The sequence below is a fragment of the Microtus pennsylvanicus genome, chromosome 1 (genome assembly GCF_037038515.1).
Source record: "Microtus pennsylvanicus isolate mMicPen1 chromosome 1, mMicPen1.hap1, whole genome shotgun sequence".
Lineage (NCBI taxonomy): Eukaryota > Metazoa > Chordata > Mammalia > Rodentia > Cricetidae > Microtus > Microtus pennsylvanicus.
In genome coordinates, this window is record NC_134579.1 from 105,876,459 (window position 1) to 105,896,469 (window position 20,011).

Below are 20,011 nucleotides of genomic sequence, written 5' to 3' on the forward strand. Positions count from 1 at the left end.
AGATGGTGGAAGGAGAGACCCAGTTCTTACAGGTTGCTCTGTGAGTTCCACACGTGCAACCTGTGACATCTGAGTGCGCATGCGCGCACACACAAACACACGCACACACATGCACAAGCACACACACAAATGAATAAGTTTTAGTAGCCACCAGAGGCTGGGAAAAGCAGGTTAGGAGGTAAAGGCCACCAAGCCCAGGGAACTGACCTGGATCCCCTGGTAAGCCATATAGTGGCAGGAAAGAATTACTACCTGCAAGTTGGCCTCTGGCCTCTACACACATGTCCACAGACAGACAGACCCACACATAGGCAAACAGATACATGTAACATATATAATCTGTGTTTTTCTAATTTTTAAAATAGAAAATAGCTCCTGCATCTGAGCATGGTGGCATACACTTTCAATCCCAGACCTTGAGGGGCAGAGGCAGACAGATTTCTTGAGTTCAGCACCAGCCGGGTCTACATAGCAAGTTTCGGGTCAGCCAGGATTACATAGTGAAAGGCCCTCTCTCAAAAGAGAAACAACCAGAAACAAATAAACAAAAACCCTACTACTGTTTTTAAGAACCTCCCCACAAGGCATTAGCAACTGTCCCTCTGAAGTGGCCTTTTGCCATTGTCGCTGAGTCAGAAGTCTGGCAATACCGTCAATATTAATTGTGTTGTGTAAGGATGGCGATAGGAGTCGAGAATACAGGAACAGAATTTTCTAGCCAATCTCAGTTGTCCCTAAACCGGGGTCCCTTGTCCCCTTCCCACCATTCTAATGGATCGCTGCTGAGTGTGATTTCTTGTTATCACCTGCCGGTTAAGATGTTCAGGAAGCTTAGCGTCTGTGTGCACCTTGTGTGGACACTGTGATTGTGCAGTAAAGTGTTTCTTTCAGTGATGGATGGTAAAGCAGGGGGAAAACCAAGAATAACAAATGAAAACGGTGACAGTTAGTGGTGTAGGTGAGCAGGGAAGAGGATTTGAGGGTAACAGTTTCCATGTAGTTTCTTAGATCCTATGGAGGGACCAGATGCATCAGAAGTTCCTGCGTAGTGTCTTAGATCCTATGGAGATGCATCAGAAGTTCCTGCATAGTGTCTTAGATCCTATGGAGGGACCAGATGCATCAGAAGTTCCTGCGTAGTGTCTTAGATCCTATGGAGATGCATCAGAAGTTCCTGCGTAGTGTCTTAGATCCTATGGAGGGACCTAAGTGGCATCTGACTTCTCATCTAGTACCTTCCCTAAGCTGCTGAGCTCCTTACACATCCCTGATAGGGTGAGACAATAGGACTGCTGTCCTAAGTTTCAGCTTTTTTTAAAAAAGATTATAAGAAAATTTGAATTGTGTGTTTCTGTGTATGTGCATGAGAACGCAGTACCCAAGGCATCAGATTCTTCTGGAGATAGAGCTCCAGGCAGTTGTGAACCCTCTGATGTAGGTGCTAGGGACTGAACCCAGCTTGCCTATCTTAACTGCTGAGCCACCCCCTCTAGCTCAAAATTAGAGCCTTAAAACCTGTCTGGTACCTCCACCAGTGTGTTAAACTCACACACAGGCCCTGCCCCTGGGAGCTCAGACACACACACACATACACAGAGCAACATCTATAAGTATAAAGGATTTCTTTTGTTGTGTGTATTGCTATTGGAACTCCTACCCCAGCTCTCTCTCTCATCCCCACCCCTAGTCCAGGAGTGTATGTACGTTTGTAGTCTCGGCTCTATGGAGACAGAGGAAAAGGACCCCTGTGTCTGTAGACTAACTAGTTAAGTCTCTGCGGGTTCAGAGAGACCCTGTCTCAAAAAAAAGTAGTGTGGAGAGCAATCAAGGAAAATACCAGATGTCGATCTCTGACTTCAACAGGCATGCATATGTACCTGCATACACAAACATACAACATACACTGATAAAAGTTTAATAAAAGTCATAATTTAGAACAAGATAGGGAGGTAATGCTTCATTTCTGCTGTTTTGTAAAAAGGGTAAAACTTGCTTTCTCGCGCATCCTAAGCTGTGTTCTGATTAATTTGTAGACATCCAACCCTATCGATGTGGCTGCTCGGCCTGGAACAGTCCCCCACACTCTACTCCAAAAGGACCCAAGGGTACGTGCTAAGTCAGGCATGGTCACAGGTAATGGGGGAGGGGGGGCGTTTGCAAAGGACGGCCCACCCGGTGCTCTACCTTTGATGGTTTGTGTCAGAAAATGCCTGTTCGTTATAGAAGTCACAGTCTCCCCAACTGTAAGAATGACACAGGATAATAACTTGGCTCAGATAAAAAGAGAGAGAGAAAAGATTCTGGGTCCAGCAATCGAATGCCGCCAGCCTGTCTACCTTCCATCCGACAGGTCAGCTGTCTGTAGCTGCTCACAGATCCCTGGTGCAAAAGAAACGGCTACAGAATCTTCTGAATGGAAAAGCACTGAGCTCTTTCTTCCTGGAAGTTAGGCACCCACTCCCCCCGCCCCCTGACACACACACACACACACACGCACACACGCATCTACCTTCTTGTTTGAGGTCAGGAAGTTACTGGACCACTCTGCTCTTATAGATGGAACATGCTCTAGAGCTAAATAAAACATCCATTATGCCCCGGTTATGTTATTTATTCATAATTGATGCCATGCTTGCCTCCAAAAGGCAAAGCTGCGTCGTAGAGGGGAGCTTGTCAGTGGACCGTTGCTTACAACTCTACCATCTACGCAGTTTTTATTTTAGTGGACTTCTTTTTTTGCAAGGGCTGGCACATACTCACTGAAGCCAGGATATTGTAGAGACAGCCTGGGTCTACAGAGACTGGATAAGACAGACATTTCCAGATGTCCCATCCTTGTCACCTTCATTTTGTGGTCTGAGGACTACTTCCCCTGAGCCCCATATGATGGCCTGTGACAGAGCCAGTCAAAACAGGGACCCTCATGGTCTAGGTTACATGCACGTCATGCTGGCATAGGGCACATCTCTGCTGGTGAAACGTGTGTGTATGGGGGGTGCTTGTCATTGTGCGTGCTCTCAGACTCCTGAGGTGGGGGGAGGGGACACTTGGTACTTCTGATGGTGTGAAAATGGGTTAATTATTCTCTAAAAGGGCTTCATTTAAAAGTAAAATTCTAACATTTTAATTTTCCCTCCTAATGAAGCACTACAAATTTGTTAATTAGGGCAATTGTTTGAGTGACAGGCGTGTAACCGAGTTGTCATTTTCTCTTCACAGTTGACAGATCCTTTCAGACCTATGTTAAGGGTAAGGAACGCTTCTTCTAGAACTGTTTCTACAACCTCTGACTCTCTGCGGGTTAAAAATACAAGTCAGTAGCAGGAACCGAGCTGGAGAGATGCCAGAGTGAATGGCAGTGGGAGTAGCGAACGCTGGCTGGTTTTGCAAGCAGGGGGTGGGAAATGGCCTAAATTTTTCTTTTGAGTGCTTGAGGAAGCTGGGCCACTGTGTTTTTCATAAGTACAACTGACAAAGGGCTAGAGAGATAGCCCTGAAGTTAAGAGCACTTGCTGCTCTTGCATAAGACCCAAGTTGGTGGCCAGCATCAATATTGGGTGGCTAATAACTGCAGTTCCCAGGGATCCAACGCCCTCTTCTGGCCTCTGTGGGCACTACACACATACACTCACACACACACACACACACACACACACACACACATAATTTAAAAGAAGTGTCAATCTTTTTTAAAAAAAATGCAACAGACTAGGTGAGGGTGCTGTTATTATCCTGCATTTGCCTTGAACTTGTGAGCCTCCTGGTTCAACCGCCCTCCCCTTTACTATGCTGGGATAACAGGCAAGGGGAAGGACAAGCGGGAGGCTGGCTATAGTGGAGTCTTTCTTGGGTCTGTTTATTTTGCCCCAAACACTCAATACTAAGGGATGCATACCTGCCCCATTCAAGCTCCTTCCCAGCGAAGGATGGGAAAGACACAATAAACGTAGGCAGAATGCTCCTGAGGTCTGGAGTCTGGCCAGCCGGGCACCTCTGGGTACAGACTGATTGATCTGGCACAGAGCTGGAGCAGAAAACAGATGACAGACAGTGGTTGGATGATCCAGTTCTTGCTACGACTGTCACATAATCCCTTGTCGCTTTGCTGTGATACAATGCCCAGCCGACATAAGGAAGGGTGTCTTTGGGTTCTCGGTTCAAGGGTACAGTACATCACGGCCAGGAAGTCTAGGTGGCAGAACGTGGGCTAGAAGCAGAGAGAGATGGACGCTGGTGCTCAGGTTGCTCTTTCCTTTTCATTCAGTCCAGGATCCCAGTTCAGGGAATCGCGCCATTCTTATCTAGGGTGGGTCTTCCCGCCTCAGCTAACCTAGTCAACCAGTCCCTCATCAGCATGCCCAGAGGCTAACATCATCTAGGGAATTTCTCATGGGTGTGCCTGGCACCTAGTCTCTTAGGGGACTCCGGGTCCTGTCATATCCCTTGCAGTTTCTGCCGTTACAACTCCCCTTCTTCACGTGCCCGAATTGGGTCTGTTGTTTATGATCACAAACATCCCATAATTCTCTTAGAAGAGAGCAGACCTGGTGTCAGACTTGGGTCTAAGTCAGGAGTGGCATCTAGCTGCAGAAACCAGGGAACCCTGTCCTCTGCTGGTGCAGAGCCGCGGCAGGACTTTCTCATCCTTGTGGTGTTTGCTGAATGAGCTTGTGGAGATACTAGGCAGAAAGGAAGGAGAAAGAGTTGGCCCCGCCTTCTCTCGCACCACGCACTGATACGTGCCCTTCAGAAGGCAGAAGAGAGACTTGATCCCTGCGGGAAGGAAGGCATTCATTCCTCCTCGGCCCCACGTTCCCCCTCTCCTCCTCTTTTAACTAGAAGTGAATAAACTCACGCGCATGCATGGCTTACTGGCTCTCCATGAATCATCTGAAGTTGCCAGACTGTGATGAGAATGTGACAGATCACTGGGTAGCGCTTTGAGGGCCCTGTCCCCTCTCCTGTTTTGATCCGACGCACAGACATCCCCTAATTAGCTCTTCTGGACAGCTGATGTGCCTGTTAGCTTGACAGCGTTTGTTAGGTAGGGCTTGCTACTCACCAGACCTGCCCGCTAGCGCTGGGGATGACAAACCACACAGAGAGCGTCAGGTCTTTGCCGTCTTGTCCTCGGCAGAGAACCGCATTGTAAAGGAACCGTGGTCTCAGGCCCACATGGGACAAGGGGGTGGGGGTTCTGCCTCCCTCGTGCCTGAGGGAGGAAGAGCTGCTAACGGAAGCATGTGATTGGCACCAAGCTCTCCTGTTCTCATGAAAGAAAGGAAGGTCGCCATGGCCCAGATCTGCAGGGACCCCGGGGCGAACACAAGTGGGCGGGCATGCTGACATGTCTTCCTCCTGACCAGGCTGTTCTTTCTTGTTCCAGAAACCAGGAAAGTGGTGCGCCATGCACGTGCACATTGCCTGGCAGATTTACCACCACCAGCAGAAGGTCAAGGTCGGTGTGGCTCTCCCTGTGTGAGCTGGGTGGGGCCGGGCTCGGGACCCTGGGCACCACATAGAGGGGCTGTTAAACCAAGCCAAGGCAGGAAGGGGTTTGTCTTCTTGAGACAGTCCCAGGTCGTCTGAGCAGGACACGGATGATCCTCACAGAAAGGGCGAAGGGCCAGTCCATCTTCAAATGGGTCTCAGAGCCCCTTTGTAACTGAGGGAAACCATAAGCACTAAAATAAATATCACCCCTCAGTGTCCTTTTCCTTTTTGATGAGCTGGTCTCATGAATGGAAAGGGTGTAAAAATTGATAAACTCATAAAATAAAGTGTTTGGAAATCTATATAGAACTACTACAGAGCAAGAATTAAAATCTAAACAGCGCTTAAACATGAGCCAGCAGCGGATGTTTTAGGGTTTGGGATTTTTTGGATTTAGCTTTTACATTTATTTATGTATTCATTGTTTTAGTGTGTGTGTGTATGTGTGTGTCTGAGAGAGAGAGAACATGTGTGTATGTGTGTTTGAATAGTACAGAACAAATCTTAGGAGTCAGTTTTCTTTACCATGTGAGTCTTGGATCGCTTGCCGGTGGATGCCTTTACCAGCTGAGCTATCTCTTCTCCCTAGCCTGTTTGTTGGTTGGTTTGTTTTTAACAAAAAATTGAGAGGCTCAAGATATGACTGAGCAGTTAAGAATACTGACTGCTCTTGTGGAGGATTCAAAGGACCCAAGTTCAGTTCCCAGTACCCGTATCAGGCAGCTCACGACCATCTGTAACTTGAGCTGCAGAGTTCAATGCATTCTTCCAGCCTCCATGGGACCCCTGCATGGGCATTCCCCTGTGCACATGCTCAGACACAAATACACATAAATCAAAAATATTTTCAGAAGATTTAAAAAGATATTTTTTTCATATTATGGACTTGGAGAAGTGATCCTTTCTACCCTGCAGGAAGTCGAAGGTCCTGGGTACTCATTGGCTGTGCATATAATAATAAGCGGTCGTGAACAATTATTCTTCTAGCCATCTCATGAGTCCTTCTGGAGGCTAGAGGATACCAGGTCCTCACCAGGACTACCTTCTGGCCAGTTACTGTACCCTCTGTAGATGAGCCTTCTTTCTTTCTTTTTTTTTTTTTTTTTTTGGTTTTTTCGAGACAGGGTTTCTCTGTGGCTTTTGGAGCCTGTCTTGGAACTAGCTCTGTAGACCAGGCTAGTCTCGAACTCACAGAGATCCGCCTGCCTCTGCCTCCCAAGTGCTGGGATTAAAGGCGTGCGCCACCACCGCCCGGCAGATGAGCCTTCTTTCAAAAACGAGAGGGATCCAGCAAGGGTAGAGATGCTTGTCACCAAGCCTGACGACCTGAGTGTGATTTCCCCAGTACTTATATGATGGAAGGAGAAAACCAACTTCTCCAGGTTGTCCTCCAGCCTCCTAAAAAACAAAAAAAAAAAAAAAAAGGGGGAGGGTAGTGGGGGAGGGAGCCGGAGGAGGGAGAGGTAGAGAGGGAGGACGCATATGCAATACCAATGGACTCAGCAGGTTATATTTAGCCATTTATATGTAGATGTGTATATAACAATTAAAAGAAAAAAGGGTGAGGTGACTCAGCAGGTAAGGGCACTGGCTGCCAACTCAGAGCACCTGAGTTTGATTCCCAGACCAGCATGATGGAAAGAGAGAACTGACTCACTCCTGAAAATTATCCCCTGACTCCCACACACGCGGTGGCATGGACATGCACCAACATAAAAATAATGAAAAGAAGATGTCCGCCTCCTCTTTGAGGAACGAAGGCGTCTCTTCGTTTCCCAGGCACCTGCTCTCCCTCACACCCCATCAGTGAGCCTTGCTCACTCTTACCTTATTGCCGGGCGAGGCCTAATTAGAGCCCTTGGAGTTCAGCTCAGCGAGAAAATGGGTGCAGTGTGAACAGCTAACTAGGTTTGCCTGATGACTTCAGTTCACTCCGGGTTCTGCATGGCAGGAACAATGGAACAGCAGGTGAGCCTCGTCTTCCTTGCAGCTCCCTGAGTTTAGCGAGATGAAGGATGGCAGAGAGGTCTCTTTCTTAGCAACTTCTGTTCCATGAAAGCGCCCCTGCCGACTTGACTTTCATTACCCCAATTCAATTAGCCAGACCTCTCGAACACGGGATGACTCAGTTCATCTTCTTCTCCCAGCGAGTGTTTTCTAATCCCCAAGCCCCCATTCTGCCTGTCGGACCTGATTCCCACTTAATGAGCCCGCACCGTCTACCATGCGGTATTAGCACTAAATAATTTGGCAACTAAATGAAAGGAGGGTGTTCCGAAGATTTTTATAGATTGACAGAGAATTGGAAGCTTGGTTTTGGGGTTTGGCTGTTCCTTGAGCGTGAGGCTTTCATTATGGCATTCCCTGGAGACTGGTGCAGAAATTGCCTCTCTCTGTCTCTTGCTCCTGAATATACATTTACTCATTCTCTTAGTCACTCATGGATTCTTTGTGGAGACCTTGGCCCTACAGGCTGTGAGAAGCTCAGGGCACTGACCTTCCTATTGTCGAATGTGTTCAGTAGTGAGACTCACTCCGTGGGGTGTGGGAGTGGGCGTATACATTTAAGGAAAAAGTAGTAGGTTGGGGATATGGCTCAGGTAGTAAAGTGCTTACCTTGCAAGCTTGGCAACCTGAGTTCAACCCCCAGAAACCACACAAAAAACTGGTCATGGTGGCTTACACTCCCAGTTCCAGAGCTGAGGAACTGAAAACAGATGGACTCCTGGCGCTTGCTAACCAGCCAGCCTCACCTGGTGAGCTCCAGGCCACTGGTAGACCCTGTCTCTGAAAGAAGGTGCCTGTCAGCCATACCTAAAAGTGTCCTGTGTCCTCTGTAGGCACACGCACACACAGTGGTGAAGGCTCTGTGTGTTCAGAGAGGTCTATGGCTAGGTTTCACTTCCAGGGGGTTGATGGGTGAGTGGGGGTTGGCGTATCTTCCCTTGCCTGTGATTTTCTCACTCGTGTTAGTGTGGGTGCCTGTCCTTTGTAAAGACTTCCTCCATTACACAGCAGGGAACAGGGGGTCCTTGAAACAGAAGAGAGTTTGAGGCAGGACAAGAGTGTGGTCAAGATGGCCGAGATCATCAGAGGAGCCCAGGAGATGGCAAGAGCCAAACAGAAGCAGCTCCAGGCAGTGTGTGAGTTGGAGGATAGCAGGAAGTGCAGCTAGCAGTAGGGGACAGTGTCACTCTGGGGAGGCAGGAAGCAGACTGAGGGAGAGGGCTGTCAGAACCCTGGAAGGTGGGCACATTGGATGTCCTGCCGTTCAGATGGATACCAGCCTCCAGGAGGATGCCGGGTAGGGCCGAGGAAAAGATGGTAGGCTAAGGATGCAGTCATTGAGGGGATGGAGCCAGCAGTTAGCCACAGGAGAAGATGGAGTGAGTCCATGAATAGGAACCACTTCACCTACCAGAGCCTCTGCCCAGCTCACAGTCTGGTTTGACTTCCCCTCCTCTAGTAGTTGATGGATGTTAGAAAGGAAATGATGCCTGTTACTTATAAACATACCCCTCTGTGTGTGTGTATGTGTGTGTGTGTGTGTAATGAGTCTTCATGTACGGTGTACATGTACAAGTGTGTGTACTTGTGTGAGACCCGATGTCAACCTGAGATTCCTCAGCAGCCATGCACCTTGCCCTTTGAGGCAGAGTCTCTCATTGGCCTGCAGTTTACATACGAAGCTAGGCTGGCTGACCAGCGAGCCAGTGGGATTATAATCATGCACGGCTACACTTGGCTTTTTTTTTTTTTGGTGCATCCCAGGGGTCAAGCTCAGATCTTTATTTTTGCCTGCCAAGTGCTTTAGTCACGAATTTCTCCCCAGCCTCTGTGTTCTTTAGAATATGTCAGAGTGATTTGATGGATGTGTTGTGATGTGTTAGAATATGACAGAGAGCCATTCAGCAATTAATTTTGTACATCAGGCTGTTCTTGCAGAATTCCTGATGTAATGAGCTTTAAAAGACCGTCGTCTTAAAGCTTGCAGGGAGAGGGGCTGGGTAGATGGGTCAGCCAGTAAGAACACTTGCTGTTTGCCTTAGTTTGCTTTCTAGGGCTGTGGCTACACATGTAGAAAAGCAACTTGGGGAGGAAAGGGTTACCCTTCCGTGTCCCAGTCCATGGCTGAAGAAAGTCATGGCAGGAACCTGGAGGTGGGAACTCAGGCAGAGGCTATGGAGGAACGACCACCTGTCCAGGGTGGCACCACACACGGTGGCTGGGTCCTCCCACATCCATCATTAGCCAAGAAAATGCGCCACAGACTTGTTCACAGGCCAGCCTGATGGAGGCATCTTCTCAGTTGAATTTACCTCTTCCAAAGTGACCCTAGCCTCTGTCAAGTAGAAAAAAAAAAAACCACCAACCCCAAACCACTGACCAGCACACTGCTCTTCCAGAGGAACTGAGTTTCTGTTCAGGAACCCATCTGGGTGGCTCATAATCACTGCAACTCCAGCTCCTTGTAACTCTACTTCAGGGGGTCTCTTGCCCTTTTCTGGACTTTGTGGGCATTCGTACACCTCTCTCTCTCTCTCTCTCTCTCTCTCTCTCTCTCTCTCTCTCTCTCTCTCTGTCTCTCTCTCTCTCTCTCTCTCTCACACACACACACACACACACACACACACACACACACAATAAAGAGAAATAAAGAAAATCCTTGGGGGGTGAGGCTTGCATTCAGGCATGGCAGTGCACATCTGTAATCTCAGCACTGGGGAGCCGGAGGCAGAAGGATGAAGAGTTTAAGGATACCCTCAAGTATGTCACAAGTTTGAGGGCAACCTGTTCTACGTGACACTCTGCTTCAGAATATACCAAAAGACCCAGGTCTAGGGATGTAACTGAGCTGTAAAGTGCTTGTCTTCCATGCAGGGAGCCCTGGGTTTCATCCCTAGCACCGTAGAACGCATGGTGATGTACTCCTATAAAGGTGGAGGCAGGAGGATAAGGTCGTCCTTGGTTACACAGTGGGCTCTAGGACAGGCTAGTCTGGGCTCTGAGGTGGACAGGTAGGGGAAGGACTTGCAGACGAGGCCTTTACAACACAGTAATGGCCTGTGTGCGGAGTGGTACTAGTTTTTGAACAAATAGAAACTGGCCACGCCTCTCAAACTGCACCACGTCGAAGACCGAGTCCGAGTTTTGCCATCGGACATTTCTGGTGTAGGAAGCAGGCATTACCTTGTAGCAGCCACTGCCAGGCCCTGGAAGGCCAGGCTGGCGTCCTGGCATCTGAGGCAGTGTTCTGACACTTGAGCCTGGCCGTCAGAATCCAAGTCCAAGGTTCACAGCCCTGACCCTCCCAGACCAGTCTTGGGCGACTCACCGATATCTCTTAGCTGTTGTCCCAGTTTCATCCTCTCTCCTCCCTCTTGTTTTAGAAACAGATGCAGTCGGACCCACACAAGCTGGACTTCGGGCTGAAGCCTGAGTTCCTGAGCCGTCCTCCAGGCCCCAGTCTCTTTGGGGCCATCCATCATCCCCATGATCTGGCGCGACCTTCGACTTTGTTCTCCGCCGCTGGTGAGTTCAGGGGGTGGGTTGGCACGGAAAGCTGGCGCTTCAAAGTGATGTTTGGGCTCGGTGTCGCCAGTGACCCCAGCTTGTGAGACAGTGCTCCGCGTGGCTAGGGGGATGGGCTCTGCATCATTGGGGCCCACACCCTTTATTCCGTATGGATCAAGAGATAATCAGAGGCACGTGCAAAACTACTGGAAAAGATCAGCAAACTTACCAGGGCAGATTAGAAGAGAAATGAATCCTAACTAACCTCGTGTGTTTGTGGCCTACAGAACAGTTAGTGGGTGTTTCCTCACTGTGGCCGTCACACTGCCTTTTGAGGGTCTGAGGATGAAGGTGCGCAGTTCAGTTAGGTTAGCTTCGGTGTGTGTGTGTGTGTGTGTGTGTGTGTGTGTGTGTGTGTGTGTGTGTGGTGGCTTAGCTGTATCATGCCCGCACCGGGGAAGCAACAGCAGCAGAAACACTAATAATTCAAAGCAAGTCTGGGCTACGTGGTAAACTTCAGCACAGCCTGGACCACAGTTCCTCAAGACGAACAAACAGGGTTGGGGATATAGCTCAGTTGATCTAGGTAATGTTGAAATTCTCTCAGCAGGTCGTTCTAGGTGGTGGCAGCTCGGCAGTTGAAACTAACCGTAATAGAACTGGGAATGGGGCTCAGTGAGTAAGCGCACTTACTCGCAATCTCTCTGTCCTCAGTTTGATTCCCTGGAGCCCACATGAGAGAGTTTAACTCTTGGAAGTTGTCCATTGACCTGTGCACATGAGCCAAAGTATGGGCTCCTACACACGTACACACACACACACACACACATAACCAAGCACTACGGGTCCTATTGGTACCAAGTGTCCTTAATGACTCGGTGTTTTCTTTCCTTTTTTGAGCCAACCTGCTGAGTCTGGAACTCACTGTGTAGAGCAAGTTGACTCTGAATGTAAGCTCTGCTTCAGCCTCCTGAGTACTGAGATGACATTTCTACCACACTGGGCTACTGTTCAATCTTTTTTGTTTGAGATGGATTTCTCGGTGTAGCCCTGACTGTCCAGGAACTCACTCTGTAGACAAGGCTGGACTCGAACTCAGAGATCTGCCTGCTTCTGCCTCTGGAGTACTGGGAGTGTGTGCCACAACACATGGCTTGCCTTCTTTCCTCTTTTATTTCCTTTTCCTCCCCCCATCCTCTCTTTTGAGGCAGGTAGCCTAAGCTGGCCTTGAACTCTCTATGTAGCCCAGGCTGACCTTGAACTTTTGGTCCTGCTGTCTCCACTTACCGAGGACCGGAACCACAACCCATGTGCCACCACACCTAGTTTATGGGGTGCCAGTGATCGAAGCCAGGTCTTCGTGCGTTCCGGGCAAGCACTTTCCCTAACCATGAGCTACATCTCCAGCGCACTCAGTGTTTCTTAAAGCAGCTTTTAGTTCTCCATCCCCGCCGCAAAGCTCAGTAAATAGTTGAGAGTAGTGGCACCCCATTAGCTGTAGTAACAAGCAGTGTGGCTTCCATCTGCTCGCGGTATGAATCTGAATTTATCCCTAGGAACAAAAACAGTGAAGGAGTCCACCATTTCTGACCCGCGGGGAACATGGTCTGCATCCATCCTGCCTACTGCCTTCCTGGGCTCTGATCCAAGATTCGTGTTTGGTAGACCCATTGACTCTTGCACTGAACAAGAGAGAAGTCCGGACATCAGTGCAGTAGCCCCGTGGTCAAGGAAATAAATCACCAGTGGGGATGGATGGAATTGCCAGGGTCTCGGGTTTTCCTCCAGTGGGTTCTGCCTGGGGAATGTATTTGAAGGCTCTGTTACCATGGCACCAAACTCTGAGACACGGATACATGGAGAACAATTTCGGGAGAGAAATAGAGAGATTTCTCCCCGGACTTCATTGCAGCCAAATGGATGAATTGGCTTCTTTTGCTTCAATAATCCTGGAAATGTGGGCATCCCCAGGGACCTGGGTCTTTGTCAGAACATTAACTAGCATGTACTACGCAGTATGTGGCCCAGATTTTATTTGGCCGACAACACTGGTGGTGACTAATGAAGGCTGTGGAATATGTTCACTTTGTGCAGAAGTTGGTTTTTACTCTTAGTACTTGTGGATAGATAACCCCTTAGGTGCCTTCAGATCCTGGGATTCTAGCATTTGTCCTTATGTGCTGAGTCTTACTCTGCAAGCCCAGGCCCCCACGACCCTTGCTATCTCCAGGGACCAATGATGCAGAAGAGAAATCAAGGGCTGGAGAGATGGCTCAGTGTAAAATGTTTGTCATACAGGTGTGAGGACAGATGCCCTTGGTGAAACAAGATAGCCAGGGCTGCTTTCCCAGCCCCCTCAGGGCTGCCTTCCCAGCCGGCTTTAACATTTGAAGCTTTTAGAAATACCATTCTTCCATAATTCTCTCTCTCTCTCTCTCTCTCTCTCTCTCTCTCTCTCTCTCTCTCTCACACACACACACACACACACACACACACACACACGGCTTTAACATTTGAAGCTTTTAGAAATACCATTCTTCCATAATTCTCTCTCTCTCTCTCTCTCTCTCTCTCTCTCTCTCTCTCTCTCTCTCTCTCTCTCACACACACACACACACATACACACACACTCCCACACTTCTGTTCTCTCCTCTCCTCCTTTCCCAGCTTCCTGCAGAAAAGGGATCTGGTATGTTTTCAAGAAATATAAACTGAGGGGCTGGAGAGATGCCTCAGCAGTTAAGAACAGTTGCAAATATTGCAGAGGACCCAGGTTTGATTCCCAACACACTCATGGTGGCTCCAAACTGTCTGCAACTTCTCTTCTAGGGAATCTAACACCTTCCGGCCTCTGCAGGAACCAGGCATGTGGTGCTGCGTGTGTACAAGTCAAATAGCTTAGGCTGGCCTTGAACTCCAAATGTAACTGAAGATAACCTTGAACTCCTGATCCTCCTTCCTCTACCTCTTGAGTGTTGGTATGGCTGGCATGTGCTGCCATACCTAATCTAAGCAGTGCTAGGGATGGAGTCCAGGGCTTTCTGCACACTAGGCAAGCATCCTACCAGCTGAGCCACACTGAGGATTTGGGGATTCGACCTGGAATAAAGTGTCTTCCTGGCCCTGGAAATTAAGAGGCATCAGAAACCTTAGCCTCCCGTCATTCAGTGTCAGCTCCCAGGAGTACATCTGGTGGTGCGAGCCTTGTGAGAGCCTGGGTGCTAAGAACCTACACACCCCTCAGTAATGAGAAAGGACTTGGCAGCACTGTCTGCAGCTTCCGGACCACTCATGAAGTGAAAAACTCATCCCTGGTGTGGTGAAGAAGCAAGCCCTGGGCCTGCTATTCTACTTTAGAGGCGCCTATGAAGCCCTGCAAGGACAAACTCACAAGCCTGTATCCCTGCAGACAAACTTGGTTACAGAAGGTCCCTGTGCTCTGGATGCGGCCCCATCCCACTAGCCAGGCCTAATGCTGGTGCCATCGACTTCATAAAGAGATACTTGCGGGGACCGTGGTTCCGTCAGGGAAGTGCTTACTGCGAGCACGAGGATCTGAACCCATATAGCTAGTCATGGCAGTGTGCTGAGGGGTGGAACCATGAGGTTCTCTGGAGCTGACTGGTGAACCAGAGTAGCAGGATCAGTAAGAGTTTCCAGGGTCATCAATAGACGCTGCCCCCCAAAATAAGGTACAGGGTGACTGAGGAAGACACTCCCCATCAACCGCTGGACACCACGTGCACATATTTGCACACGTGTATGCACACACACACACAGTAAATCAGTAAATGACTGTGCTTACGGTGGCTAGCCATCTTAGTTTGCTTTTTTTTGCTGTGATAAAACACCATGACCAAAAGCAACTCAATAAAGGGGTGGGGGGGGGATTTATTTCCATCATGAAGAGAAGTCAGAGCTTGAACCTGGTGGCAAGAACTGGAGCAGAGGGCGTGGAGGATTATTAGTTACTGACTTGCTCTACAGGCTCACACTCGCCTCTCTTGTACCACCCAGGACCACCAGCACAGGGGTGGCACCGCCCACGTCAGTCATGAGTGGAGAAGATGCCCCACAGCCTTGCTCACTCATAGGCCAATTTGATGGGGGCATCTTCTCAAAGAAAGGTCCCTCCTCGCAGAGGACTCCAACTTGGTGTCCAGTTGACAAAAGCTAAGTGGGAAAGATGGGAGGGGCGACTTCTCTTGCCCCCAACAAGAATATCGTCTGTTACCAAGTGGAATCTGCAGGAGCTGTGGATGCAATGGAGCTTGACTTCAACACCATTTCTTAGGTGCCTCTAGCACGGGCTTTTTCTAAACTCTGCCGTTGCTCTGCTTGGCTTTGCAGGTGCTACACATCCTACCGGGACCCCTTTTGGGCCGCCACCTCATCACAGTAACTTTCTCAACCCTGCCGCTCACCTAGGTGAGTCAGAAAGATGGCGCAGTCCTCCCGGCAGCCTAGCCATGGCACCCTCTAAGCCTTCCGAGGAGGGACAGGGGATCTTCAGCCCCGGGGTGGGATGGAGTAGCAGCCGCTGTGCATTCAGGAAGCAGAGAGAGATGGATGCTGGTGCTCAGCTGACTGTCTCCTTTTTCAGGACCCACCCAGTGGGCTGGTACCACACACACTAAGGGTGGGCTGGCCCACCTTAAGGTAATCTAGGCACTCCACATCTATACCCAGAGGGTGTCCCCCTAGGTGAGTCTAGATCTAGTTAAGTTGACAGTAGGTATTAACCATCACAGGGGACTTGGAAAAGGGAAGTAGACCTTGGCATCTCAGAACATGTGTCTTTAGGCTGGACTCACCCTACCTGTAGAGGACACTTGAGGGTCCCTCTAGAAGGACAGATGTGGCAAGCGTTGTAAGAGAGCTGCACTGAAGAGCTGTGCTTTTTGATTTTGGTTTTTCACACTTTATTAACAGGTCTCGTCTTAGGAGAGGCATGCTTCCTGTGTCTTTCTATTTGACATTTCCGGGAAGTGTGCAGGCAGTCTCAGGCAGTGGTGCCTGGTGGGGAATATATAGGAGAATTATATTATTATTATTTGGAATTTTGAGACAAGGTCTCTGTAACTCTGGCTGTCTTGGAACTCATTATGTACATCAGGCTAGCCTTAAAACTCAACAGAGATTTGTCTTCCTCTGCCTCCCGAATGTTGATATTTAAGGCATACACTACCACCACCCAGCTTTTATTACTTGTATTTTACCTGTATGGGTGTTTTGCCTTCATGAATTCCTGTGTGTGTGTGTGTCTGCATTACCCTTGGAGGCCAAAAGTGGGTATCAGGTTCCCTGGAACTGGAGTTGTAGACAATTGTGAGCTGCCCTGTGGGTGCTGGGAGTCACACTCCAGGTCCTCTGGAAGAGCAGTGGTGCTCTTAACCACGGAGCCCTCTCTCCAGCCTGGCATCGTCTCCTTTTTGTTCATGCATGTAATCTCAGCAGATAGAAACGAGGCAGGGGGATCAGCTCAAGTCTAGCCTTGACTTAACATCAAGTCTGAAGGCAGCCTGAGTTCAGTGAGACCATGTCTAAAGCCATGAGAGAAGAAGAGAGACTCATTCAGAGACAGAAGCCTTTTGTGTACAGGAAGGCAGCTGAGGATGCCGGCTCCTGAGTTTGCCCGGTGTCATCCCAAGTGCAAGGGTGAAATCAGAAAGGATGGCACCCTGGAAAATGAACCCCCTTGGGACTCGTGCTCACCCAGCGACTACACCCAAGCACAGGAATAGAATGCGTTTACACAGTCCAGCGGGAGAGTCTGTTGTGTTCCCAGCTCCTGGGACACCTGTGTTCCTCACTGACATGTCCCTGACCACCCTCTCTTCCTTCTCCATCTCATTCACAGAGCCTTTTAACCGGCCGTCTACATTCACGGGCCTTGCCGCAGTCGGCGGCAATGCCTTCGGTGGACTTGGAAACCCTTCAGTTAGTGAGTACCTCTCGATTTTTCTATCTCCCTTGCGCGATTTCTCTGACCCATATATGGCTTTTTAGACCTTTGGAGACGAAGGGAGGACTTCGGGAAAACTTAATTTAAGCTGAGTATATGGGTCAGTGATACAGCACTTGCCTAAAACCTAGGGGCGCAGCTCAGTGATGAGAGCTTGTCTAGCATGGGCAAGGCCTGGAGCTCCTTCCCCCGGCACCACCTAAAGTCATGTAGAAACAGAGGGAAGGGAGAGGTGTGGTGGGGCACGCCTTTAATCCCAGCCCTCCGGAGGCAGAGGCAGGGGGGGATCTCTCTGAGTGTGAGGCCGCCTGCTCTATAGAGAGAGTTCCAGGCCTGCCAGAGCTGCGTAGCGAGACCCTGTTGAAATGAAAACGAAGGTCCCATGAAAAGATAGTGTCATCTGGAGATGGAGAGACGTAGCCCAGTGGGAAAGAGTACTTGTTGCTCTTCCAGGGGACCCCGACTTGGTTCTCAGCACCCTCCTGACAACTCCTAACCACCGTAGCTCCATTGCCAAGGCATCTGGCGCCTTCTCCTGGCCTCGACAGGCTGGCCATCAGGCACACACATGGCATGCATGTATACTTGCAGGCAAACACCCATGCACGTGAAGTAAAAATAAATGTGTGTGTGCTTTCCCGAGAGGGTTTGTCTAAAGCAATGATGGGTTAGAACATTCCAAACACAGGGGTCAAAGTGAAGCTGGTTGAAGTACACAAGCCGTGTTGTAAGCAGAGCACGCTGCTGACCCAGGCTCTGTGTGTCAGGAGTGGTGGTGTGTTCAGCCACTACAAGACATTTACCTTGGCTCCAACTGAAAGGAGGAAGAAAAGTACAGTGGAGAATAACGGGCCTGGTGATGTGACTCAGGGGGTGGAGCACTTGCCTGGCATGCAGGAAGTCCTCCGTGCCCAGGAATACGTAGACAGGGAAATGGCACAAGTCTGCAGTCCCAGCTCCTGGGAAGGTGGAGGCACTGGGCCCATCCTTAGGGAGTCTGAGGCCATGCAGGGATCCATAAGACCTTGTCTCAGAAAGAAAGAAAGGAAGGAAGGAGGCAAGCAAGCAACAGAAACCCAGCACACATTGTCCAGGACGCGGTCCTGCTTGGTCTTTTCGGATGTCTGTTGTAACTAATGCTGGAAGGAGTAGCATTTGGCAGGCTGTGGTAGGCAGAGGGCCGGTGGATGCTGCTGAGCTGGCCTGTACATCTGCCGTGTGGTCATGGTTCACCTTTTTGCATGCCTGCAACTTTGCATGCCTACCTGTATCCGACGGGGCATCTGCACACCCACTCCGTCCCTTCTCACTTTTTCCTCTCCATTGAATTAAAAAAAAAAAAAGCTGTGAGCTGCCTCTGCAGTGTAGGACGAGTGTTCCTCTAATGAGTGTGTTAATCTCCTTTCCTTTTCCAGCTGCCAATAACATGTATTCATTTTAACTCTGAATGCTGTTAAAGTTTTTGGTAAGTACCTTCACTCCGGCAGGTTTCTATCGAGATTTCTCTGAAACCTTTTTTGTTCTCCACTTCACCATTTCAGCACCCAACTCAGTGTTCGGCCACAAGGATAGCCCCAGTGTGCAGAACTTTAGCAATCCTCACGAGCCCTGGAACCGGCTGCACCGAACGCCTCCGTCGTTCCCGACCCCTCCGCCCTGGCTGAAGCCAGGGGAGTTGGAGCGCAGTGCGTCCGCTGCAGCCCATGACAGAGATAGAGATGTAGATAAACGAGACTCCTCCGTTAGTAAAGATGACAAGGAAAGGTACGGAAAGAAACCGCCCTGTGCCGCCCTGTGCCACGCTCCAGTCAGAACCAGCCGCCTCCCCCTCTCCCTTGCCCCCGGCCTTGTGCTTGTGACCGCTGTAGCTCCCCAGGTCCTCGCCAGTCAGTCCCGAGAGACCCTCCCTGCACTCTATGGTACCCAGCAGATGGTGACCGTCAGCTGTCACTAGAACGTAGTGCAAGGTGCCTGTCTCAGAAGCAGTGACCACATACAAGCCACCCAAAGCCCCTGGAACATTAGTGTGTCCACGTACACATCTTCCTACAGACAGCCAGTTGGAGCTTGGAGCCAGACACACACACAGCATGTATCTGCCATGTTTGCTTTTGAGTCACCAAGCCCATCCAATCACCCATAGGTTCTTTTGGTTTTTGTTTGTTTGTTTTTCCCCTCCCTTTTCATTTGCTTCTAGTAAGTCATGTGTACGTTACCTCATCCTCTTTTTTCTCAAGTGCCATCCAAACTCAAAACCCTGGGGCTCACAGACGATCAGTACAACTTTGTGGTTGTTGCTTTGACTAATCTGACTTCAGACAGCGGCACCAGGAAGCTCTGCTTTGCGTTTGGTTTTCCAGGGAATTAATGTTATTAACCATTGTTGTCTCCATACTAACTAACCCTTTCCTAAAAAAAAAAATCTATCTTCAAAGAAGAAATGTCTCAGTATTTTTGTGCAGACTGCCCAACACACATTCTTTTCTTTCTTTCGGCTGTTTTAATTTTGAATGAAAAAGTGTTAAGTCCTGCCAATATACACCTGGCAAAAAACCATACGAGACAAAGCACCCCAACCCCTGTTGGTAATGTCTTTGTGTATTTAGGATTGAAATTTAAGATTGCTCAGTAGGTAATGCACTTAGCCCGGCAAGCATTAAGGGCTTGAGTTCAGATCCTCAGCATCCATACAAAGCTGGGAACAGTCGTGAGTGTGTGTGTGTGTGTGTATGTGTGTGTGTGTGTGTGTGTATGTGTGTGTCATCCCTAAGCTCTTGTCCCACCTTGCCTTTGTGTCTGACGCCCCCGGCTGTCCTCCAGCCTCCACAGGTCCTTGATGGTCGCACCTGCAGGCACGCACACACACAGACACACACACAAATGCTCAAATTTGATTCAGATCTTTGACTTTCCTCTGCTTTGTGTATTGTGCATTTATATGCCATAGTTATTTTAAATAAGTCAACGTTTCAAATTCTAGATATAACCAATAAAGTGGAGTACTCCTTTAATGCCGGCACTCCAGAGGTAGAGGCAGGT

At 49.3% G+C, this 20,011-nt stretch overlaps 1 protein-coding gene across 3 annotated transcripts in view; it reads left to right on the forward strand.

Moving 5' to 3' along the window:
* Auts2 (activator of transcription and developmental regulator AUTS2) overlaps positions 1-20,011 on the forward strand; it is a 1,095,788-nt gene that overhangs the window by 1,070,944 nt on the left and 4,833 nt on the right. For all 3 annotated transcript variants that reach the window (XM_075977650.1, XM_075977670.1, XM_075977660.1), the window contains 7 exons: positions 2,034-2,105; positions 3,220-3,249; positions 5,387-5,458; positions 10,884-11,025; positions 15,358-15,435; positions 16,868-16,951; positions 18,514-18,736. In XM_075977650.1, coding sequence (XP_075833765.1) covers positions 2,034-2,105; positions 3,220-3,249; positions 5,387-5,458; positions 10,884-11,025; positions 15,358-15,435; positions 16,868-16,951; positions 18,514-18,736 — 701 coding nt within the window. The remainder of the gene's footprint in view (positions 1-2,033; positions 2,106-3,219; positions 3,250-5,386; positions 5,459-10,883; positions 11,026-15,357; positions 15,436-16,867; positions 16,952-18,513; positions 18,737-20,011) is intronic.